Source organism: Colobus angolensis, unplaced genomic scaffold (genome assembly GCF_000951035.1).
Source record: "Colobus angolensis palliatus isolate OR3802 unplaced genomic scaffold, Cang.pa_1.0 Scaffold77, whole genome shotgun sequence".
Lineage (NCBI taxonomy): Eukaryota > Metazoa > Chordata > Mammalia > Primates > Cercopithecidae > Colobus > Colobus angolensis.
The window spans coordinates 4,889,416-4,899,258 of NW_012121487.1; the positions used below are offsets into that span (position 1 = coordinate 4,889,416).

The 9,843-nt window shown below is 37.6% G+C and overlaps 1 protein-coding gene across 2 annotated transcripts in view; it reads right to left on the minus strand.

The window, feature by feature from the left end:
- FCRL3 (Fc receptor-like 3) overlaps window positions 1–9,843 on the minus strand; it is a 30,672-nt gene that overhangs the window by 14,690 nt on the left and 6,139 nt on the right. For both annotated transcript variants that reach the window (XR_001000283.1, XM_011928473.1), the window contains exons 9-10: window positions 4,707–4,985; window positions 4,247–4,369 (exon numbers count right to left, since the gene is read on the minus strand). Coding sequence is in view for 1 of the 2 variants with exons in the window: in XM_011928473.1 (XP_011783863.1) it covers window positions 4,247–4,369; window positions 4,707–4,985 (402 nt within the window). In the remaining variant the exon portion in view is untranslated. The remainder of the gene's footprint in view (window positions 1–4,246; window positions 4,370–4,706; window positions 4,986–9,843) is intronic.

Here is a 9,843-nt window from a genome sequence, read left to right on the forward strand (position 1 = left end):
AAAAAAAAAAAAAAGAAAAAGGGAAACAACTATGCATGTCCACTATCACCACACTCATTCAAGACAGTACTGAAGGTCCTAGCCAGAGCAATCAGGCAAGAGAAAGAAATAAAAGGCACCCAAATAGGTAAATAAGTCAAATCATCTCTTTTCACTGATTGCATGACTCTCTACCTTGAAAACCCTCAAGACTCTGCCAAGAGTAAGGTTTCAGGACACAAAATTAAGGTATGAAAACCAGTAGCATTTCTATACACCAACAAAGTCAGGCCGAGAGTTAAATCAATGGACAATTCCATTTTGAACAGCCACAAAGAAAATGAAATACCTAGGAATACAGCTAACAAAGGAGGTGAAAAGTCTCTGTGAGAACTATAAAAAAAATGCTGAAATAAATCAAAGACAACACAAATAAATGGAAAAACATTGCATGTTCATAGATTGGAAGAATTAATATTGTTAAAATGGCCATACTGCCCAAAGAAATTTACAGATTCGATGTTATTCCTATCAAATTACCAATATCATTCTTCACAGAATTAGAAAAATCTATTTTAAAATTCATATGGAACCAAAAAATAGCCCAAATAGCCAAAGCATTCCTAAACAAAAACAACAAAGCTGGAGGCATCACACCCTACAACTCCAAACTATACTAGAAGCCTACAGTAATCAAAATAGTATAGTACTGATACAAAAACAGACACATAGACCAATGGAATGGAATAGAAAACTCAGAAATAAAGATTCACACCTACAACCATCTGATCTTTGCCAAGGCTAACAAAAAGAAGCAATGGGGAAATGACTCTTTATTCAACAAATGGTGCTGGGATAACTGGCTAGCCATATGCAGAACATTGAAACTAGACCCCTACTTTTCACCATATACAAAACTTAATTCTGGATGGATCAAAGATTTAAATGTAGGACTCCAAACTATAAAATTCCTGGAGGAAAACCTAGGAAATACGCTTCTTGACATCAGCTTTGGCAAAGAATTTTTGGCTAAGTTCCCAAAGCAATTGCAACTAACACAAAAATTGACAAGTGTGACTTAAGTAAACTAAAGAGCTTCTGCACAGCTAAAGAAATTATCAACAGAGTAAACAGCTAACCTATGGAATGGGGAAAATATTAGGAAACTATGTATCTGACAGAAGTCTAATGTTGAGACCTGTAAGGAACTTAAACAAATCAACAAGCAAAAACCAAATAACCCTATTAAAATATAAGTGAAGGACATGAACAGACACTTCTCAAAAGAAGTCAAACTAGCGGCCAACAAACATGAAAAAATGCTCAACATCACTAATCTCCGGAGATTATGGAAATCCATAGTGTATATGTACCACATTTTCATCAATTCAAATGGAAATCAAAACCACCATCAGGTACCATCTCACACCAGTCAGAATGGCTAGTATTTAAAAGGTAGAAAACAATAGGTGCTGGTGAGACTGAGGAGAAAAGGGAATGCTTATATACTGTTGGGAATTTAAGTTAGTTTAGCCACTGTGGAAAAGAGTTTGGAGATTCCTCAAAGAACTTATAATAGAGCTACCATTCAACCTAGTAATTCCATTATTGGTATGCACCCACAATAAAATAAATCATTCTGTCAAAAAGACACATGCAGCTGGGTGCGGTAGCTCACGCCTGTAATCCCAGCACTTTGAGAGGCCGAGGCGGGCAGATCACGAGGTCAGGAGATCGAGACCATCCTGGCTAATTTTAGTCTCTACTAAAAATGCAAAAAATTAACCAGGCCTGGTGGTGGGCCCCTGTAGTCCCAGCTAGGCGAGAGGCTGAGGCAGGAGAATTGCGGGAACCCGGGAGGTGGAGCTTGCAGTGAGCCGGGATCGCGCCCCTGCACTCCAGCCTGGGCTACAGAGCAAGACTTCAACTCAAAAAAAAAAAAAAAAAAAAAAAAAAGACACATGCACTCATATGTTCATTGCCATACTACTCACAAAAGCAAAGATATGGTATCAACCTAGGTGCCCACCAGTGGTAGACTGGATGATGAAAATGTGGTACATATACACTATGGAATACTGCACAGCAATCAAAAATGAAATCATGTCTTTTGCAGCAACATGGATTTAATTGGAGGTCATAATCATAAACCAACTAATACAAGAACAGAAAATCAAATACCACATGTTCTCACTTATAAGTGGGACTAAACATTAAGTAAACATGGACATAAACATGGGAACAACAGACACTGTGGACTACTAGATGGGGGAGATGGGGAGGAAGGCATGAGTTGAAAAACTACCTATTGGGTACTATGCTTACTATCTGGGTGGCAGGATCTGTACCCCAAATCTCAATATCATGCAATATAACCATGTAACAAATCCACACATTTACCCCTTATATCTAAAATAAAAGTTGAAAATTTTTAAAAAGTTATTGCTATTATGCTAACAAAGGAAGTAAAGTAGAATTAAAAAATCACTAAATTATTCCAAAAATAAGTCAAAGTAAAGCAAAAAAACCAGATGTGACAAATAGAAAGCAAACAGCAAAATAGACATGAAACCTAATCATATCAATAATTCTAAACACCTCATTTTAAAGGCAGACTATAATATTAAACTAAAAAAACCCTGCAAGAATTAGGTGCATGGTATCTATTAAAAATTAACTTTAAATATGGGGGTACAAATAGGGTAAAAGCAAAAGGATGGAAAAAAATCGCATGCTAACAATAATTATATTAATACATTAATATTAAACAAAGAGTGTTTCACAGTAAGTGATTCAACCAGGGATACAGAGGGTCATTTCATAAGGATAAAGTGGATAATTCATCAAAAACATGAAAATTCTCAACACTTATCAACCTAATAATGAGTAACTCCAAATTCTGGAAGCAAAACTTGATAGAATTGCAGAAGAAATGGATAAATTCACAATTACAGTTAAAGATTTTAATTTCACTATCTCAATAATTGATAGATCAGATAGACAAAAAAATCAGTAAGGATATAGAGGAAGTGAGAAACATTATAAATCAAACTCACTGGCAGACATTCATACTGTAAGAAACGTTAAAAAAAAAAAAAAGTCCTTCAGGCAGAACAAAATTGATACCAGGTGAAAATACGGCTATATAAAAATGAATGAAAAATCCTGGAAGTGGTAACTAAGTGAGTATTCCTTTGATACCAAATCATAAAAAGGCATTTCTAGAAATGAAAGCTAGCAACCAATATTCCTCATAAACATGGATGTAAATATCCTTCGCAAAATTTTAGGAAATCATATCAACAATCATGATCCAGTTGGGTTGACCCCAGAAATATAAGACTGCTTCAACATTCACAATTCACCTTATCAATAGACTACAAAAAATCACATTATTATCTCAATAAATGTAGAAAAATCATTTTACAAAAATTTATTTGTGTAAAATCTCTCAGCAAATTAGGAATAGGAGGGACTTCCTCCAGCAGATAAACAGCATTGAAAAAAACCCATGGCTAAAGTAATCTGTAATGGGGAGAGATTGAATACTTTCCCCCTAAGATCTGGAATGTGATAAGGATATTTTCTCTCACCACTTGCAGTCAACATTGTACAGAAGTTTCTAATCAGTGCAATTAAGCAAGAACAAGAAGTAAAAGAAATTAAGATTGGAAAGGAAAGAGTTAAACTACCTTTATTTGCAGACAACATGATCATCTATATAGTACATCTGATGAAATCTACAAAAGAGATACTGAACTAATAAGTGAGTCTAGCAAAATTTCAGGATATAAAATTAATATTAAAATTAGTTGTGTTTCTATATACTAACAACAATCGGAAATTGAATTTTTAATCTCATTTTTGGCGTTCTTTATTTATTTTATCCAATTTCACTATATTTAGCTGGTATTCAAATATACCTTGGAGTTTATGGTCACCTCTGTGATCATTTATTTATTTTTTGTTATGAATGAAGGACTTTCTTAGGGAGATAGAACATGAGTTAATTAATTTTCTAATTTTTAATTGGAAGCAAAACTCTGCTACCTAATATAAATCTCAAATTAAACACGAGGTAAAAATTTTATTGAGAAGTTTATTCTATTGTTTTTGCTACAGTTGCCTACAGAGTGACAGTGAGTAGTGGAACTGAGGGCCTAGTACTTGGAAGGGAGTAATTGACCTTTTATAGGGTGCACCAGACAACTTCAAATTATTATAGCAACGGCAAAATCACATCACAGGGTAGGACCTAGACACCCACCTGGTTTCCTTTGGGCCCTGGCATAATGCAGCAGAGCAGCAGCAGCAGCAGCAAGGCTGAGGATGCTGAGCACCAGCCCCGTGACTCCCGCAGTGGTAAGGCCTGTTCTGTTCCTGGAAGTTCCTGAGTGGAGGGAGCTGTACTTGAGTTCCAGTGGCACAGGTTTTGGATATAGACAAAATCATGCAAGTAGAGTGGGTATATTCCAGTTTCTGATTCCTCCTGTAGCGTCATTTGTAATTTTCAAAACTATAGCACATGAAAGGTATTTGCCAGCATCTAAGATTAAAATGTATTTCCTTTCCCTCTCCCACATAAAATCAGTACCAATCTCCAGAAGTCCCAAGCCTTGGGGTGCGTGTTCAAAACCTCCTTGGTGCTGGTAGAATTTGTACAATCTGTCAGATAACTATTTTATTTACCATAATGGTGACCTCTAGCCCAGGTACTACTAACTTACCTGTAGCACTGAATGTCACCACTTCACTGCGCTGGGCCCCCAGGCCATTGTCAGCCTCACATGAGTAGTTGCCAGAATGTTCTGTAGTCAGAGAGAGGCTGAAGGATGCCCCTCCTCCAGCGTGGGCCGAGCTCTTCCCCAAGGTGTCATCCTCGTGATAAAACCAGTACAGGATCGGAAAGGAGCCTCTCAGGGACTCACAGTGAAGCTCCAGCAGGTCCCCCACCACAGCCTGGGCCCCGGGAGCCCTGAGGGTGAGGATGGGGCGAGACACTGGAACTGAGGGAGGAAAAATAGTTCACTGGCAGTTTTGCTTAAGTAGGTATACAAGAGAACTTAATAAAGGAATATGCAGCATAGTTGAGTTGCAGGAACATGCACCTGGATTCTGGAGAACCTGGGCTTCAGTCCTGTCTCTATCCTTTATTAGCTCTACAAGCTTGATTGTTTAAGAACTTTTTAATTTCTCTAAGTCTTAGTTTATTCCTCTGTAAAACTGAGCTAATGATACATTATATCTCAAGCTATTGTAATAAAAATCATATTGTATGTAAAGTACTATAAAAATTGGTTATTATTGATAAAAATATAACTAAAATCAAGGTTTCTAAACATTCCTACACCTGAATCTTAGCTCTAAGACTGAGACTTCTGTACCTATCTAAAGCAGGACCCATTACTCTCTACCTAATCACCTTGCTTTATTTTTCTAGATAGCATTTAGCACTACCTAACATCTGTCTATCTATATATCTATGTATCTATCTATGTATCTATGTATGTATCTATCTATCTATCCATCTATCTATCATCATCATCTATCATCGTTTTATATGATTCCCCAACAGGATGGAGAATTATCTGTTTGTTCGTTGCTGTATTTATGGCTGTTGGAACTTTGCCTGGCATGTAAAATTTATGCTCAATAATTGGTGATTGAATGGAAAACTGAATTGAACCAAACTATCACAAAAATATCCAGATATAGCTCTAGCAACAATGATTTCCATTTTAATGAACAATTAAAGAAATGGCATAGTGGGAATAATAGAAAGCCCTTAATATGGAATGTAAACTGTAAGATTGCTGGTTCTGCAAAGTTGTGAGGAAAACTGGATGAACCAATCTATGTGTAGTGCTTTAGATATAAGCTGTGTGCTTTATTGGCAAGGGTAGCTTGGTAAGGATCTTAAGTTCTGCTTTCCATTGGAGAGTGGCTAAAGGGAATGAGTGTGAATGTGGAAACTATTCACTGAATGGCAATGATTAAACTTGAAAACGAGCCATCTGCTGGCTGCAAGAAAGAAGGCACCAGCTGCCTCATCAGGATAGAGATGCCAAGTCCTGATATTGGAAGTGTAGAGTTCTTGCTAAATTGAAACCGATGGTTTGAATTTGTCCCGTTTGTATAGTCTCTGCAATATGAAGTGACCTGGGCGGGATGCAGAGGGCTTCAGGGGTGAGTCTTTTATATGGTGCTTTGTGATCTCACTGTGCCTTTCACCCATATCTCTTGGTGTTTGTATTCTGGGAAGAGAGATTTCCAACCTCTTGCATCCCCTCCTCTAGGGCTCATGGGACCTCTGGTTCTGAATGCATATTCCCCTAAAATCAAAGAATTTGAAGACTGAAAAAGACCATGGTTATTGTCAACTTAAGTGGTCTCCAACATGGGCTGTAAGACACCTGATTGAAGTATAAGAAGAAAATATGACAATGTTTAAGAGTATTTCTTTTTGAGCTTGAAATTTAAAAAGAATATTCAGCTTTACTAATATTCATGGTGGTGCTCCTGCTCAGGTAGATGTCACATTGTATACTGGGATATGATAGGGTTTCGTATGAAGGCAGGGCCACCCAGGCACAGAGAGTGGGAGAGCAGTGCCTTGGTTTGTTGGTTAATTCTCAACATATGGAACATAATGCCCTTTTAATTGGCTACTTAAGTTTACAGATGATTTTAATTTAAATCATAAAATATATTTTTTAATTTAATTTCTTTCTTTCTTTCTTTCTTTTTTTTTTTTTTTTTTTTGAGACAGGGTCTCACTCTGTTGCCCAGCCTGCAGTGCAGTGGTGCAATCATGACTCACCGAAGCCTTGACCTCCTGGGCTCAAGGGACCCTGCTGCTTCACCCAGCCTCCAGAGTAGCTGGGATTACAGGATTTTGCCACCACGCCTTGCTATTTTTTTTGTATTTTTAGTAAAGACAGGGTTTCACCTATGTTGCCCAGGCTTGTCTAAACTCTTGTGCTCAAGCAATCCTTCCTTGGCCTCCCAAAGTGCTGGGATTGCAAGCATGAGCCACTGTGCCTGGCCAAATCATAAAAACTTTACAATGCTTTGTGATGAGATTTGGAAGTAACCTCAAACCTTTTTGTATCACATGAAAGTTCATTTATTTTGTGGCAAAGTTCTAAAAAGAAGAATTAAATGTAAAGATAAGTTACGTGTTTTTCCGTAAAGAAAGATCAGTATTTAATTTTTGTTGTCTTTTTGGTGATCAGTGGCTACTGACAATGTTAATACTTAGCAAACACTTTAAAAACTGACCTTTAGCAGTACTCACATTGTTAATACTTTTCTAAACTCATGCTATAGGGATAATATTTTGGAAAATAGTTGTTTAAAAATATTTACGTTTCTCTGTGGTCTTATTACCAGAAAAATGTAAGTAAGTCAACTTTAAAAATTTATATCTGCACCTTTAAAAATCCATGGAAACCGAACATGGCAACCAGTTTATAGCTCTTCCAAAGTTTAAACACATTCGATAGAAATCCAGCATGCAGTGGTTGGGCGTGGTGGCTCATGCCTATAATTCTAGCACTTTGGGAGGTTGAAGCGGGTAGGTTCCCTGAGCTCAGAAGTTCGAGACCAGCCTGGGCAACATGATGAAAACCCGTCTCTACTAAAAAGACAAAAAAATTGCGGGGTGTGGTGACCTGCCTCAGGTACTAGAGAGGCTGAGGCAGGAGAATTGCTTGAACCTGAGAGGTGGAGGATGCAGTGAGCTGAGATAGTGCAACTGCACTCCAGCCAGGCAACAGAGTAAAACTCCATCTCAAAAAAACAAAAAAAAAAAAGGAAATTCAACATGCAGCACTTCCCACTTACTTTACAAGAACAACTAATGAACATCAACAAAAATATAAACTTATTAACCAAATTTCAATGAAAAGCCTTGCATAATTAAACTATGGGATTGAAAAATGAGTATAATGGAATTGAAAGAGCAGCAGTGATGATCTGCTTCCACTTATATTGGTAAGATAAAGCTTTAAGCAGTAACAGACACTAAAACTAATAGGAATAAGGCCAAACTCAGAACCTAACCTCAAATAATTGTACCACCATAAGTAAACTAAGAATTTCAAAGTAAATGAAGTATATTCAATTATAATAATTTTAGCCAAGTATTCTAAATCAAAGATCTAAAAATATTGTTTTTCTTTTTTTCTTTCTTTCTCTCTCTCTCTCTTTCTTTCTCTCTCTCTCTTTCTTTCTTTCTCTTTTTCTTTCTTTCTTTCTCTCTCTCTTTCTCTCTCTCTTTCTTTCTTTTCTTCTTTCTTTTCTTTCTTTTTCGACATGGTCTCACTCTGTCGCCCAAGTTGAAGTGCAGTGGGGCAATCTTGGCTCACTGCAGTCTCAACCTCTTGGGTTCAAGCCATCCTCCCACCTCAGCCTCCCAACTATCTGAGAGTACAGGCGCATGCCACCATGCCCAACTGAATTTTGTGGGGTTTTTTTGTAGAGACAGGGGTTTCTCCATGTTGCCTAGGCTGGTCTCAAACTCCTAAGCTCAAGTGATCTGCCCACCTCAGCCTCCCAAAGTGCTAGGATTATAGGCATGAGCCATTGCACCCTGCCCCTTATTTAATTTCTATTTCTCTGTTTGTTTTGCAATGTGCCCATTAAGTTAATACAGTAGTACATGTATATAATTATTACACAAGTATATTATTAATATACACATTTGTGGGGTGCGTGTTAAACAATTTTGATGGAGAGTGGTGTGATATCCAGAATTCTTGTACCCCCATGATTTGCTGACTCAATTAGTTTATAAGGGAGGAAAATAAGCACAAGACTAGTAAGAAGACTTATTCAAGGTTAAACAAATGATATTTTCTTGTTCAAAACTGGAGTCTCTGTTTCAGCACACTGTCTGGCATTCCCAGATTTTAATACTTCCTTAAATCATTACCCAAGTTTGGCCTATAGGAAGGATTATTATTAACCAAAATGTCATAAGTGTTCTAATAGTTTGGAATCATTGGAGAACAAGAGTCCATGGCAAAATCCTGAGAATGTACGGGTTTGAGTCACTGAGAATTATTGCCATATCTCTCTTATTTTGCCATCTTTTCCTAGGTCCCAGTGCCCTCTCCCATCCTCCAAATGCTGAGCACTTTGGGATAACCATGACTTGGACTGGAGGTTCTCTTCGAAATGATTGGGCACATTGCTAATGGTTCTTCGGGGCTGGACACGGAAAATATGAGCTGCCCTGGTGCCTCTACTGAAGGAAAATTTTGTTAGGGGATACTGAGAACATCAGTTTAAACGAGACCCAATCAGAAGGCATTTGAAAAAAATGAGAAGGTTAGATTGGTCATTAGAATCTGGAGGTCATGAAAGAGGTCTGCTGCTGTGATCCTAGTGGCTGACAGAGAACCCACAGAAGTGGGTATCCATGAAGACAGACACTTTAATGATCCAGGGAGCCAAGTGGAAATTTAGATCGAGACAGGGGCAGAAAACTATGGCAAGGGATGATCCAGTCAATTTTTCCTGGGCAAGGGAATTCAGAATTTTCATTTGTCAGTAATTGCTGACCCATCACATATTTGGTATTCTGGTAAGCCTTTGTGCCTCCACCAGAAAAAAAAAAAAAAAAAAAATGAAGGGGGTATATGGATGGTCGTTGATGACAATTATAGAGGGATTAAAAAAAAAAAGAAATGGTCTAAGTTACTAGATGTGTAGTCACAAGGAACAATCCCAGAACTCCCAGGTGGAGTCATAAAGAGTGGGAAGTCTGGTAAGCCTTTGTGCCTCCACCAGAAAAAAAAAAAAAAAAAAAATGAAGGGGGTATATGGATGGTCGTTGATGACAATTATAGAGGGATTAAA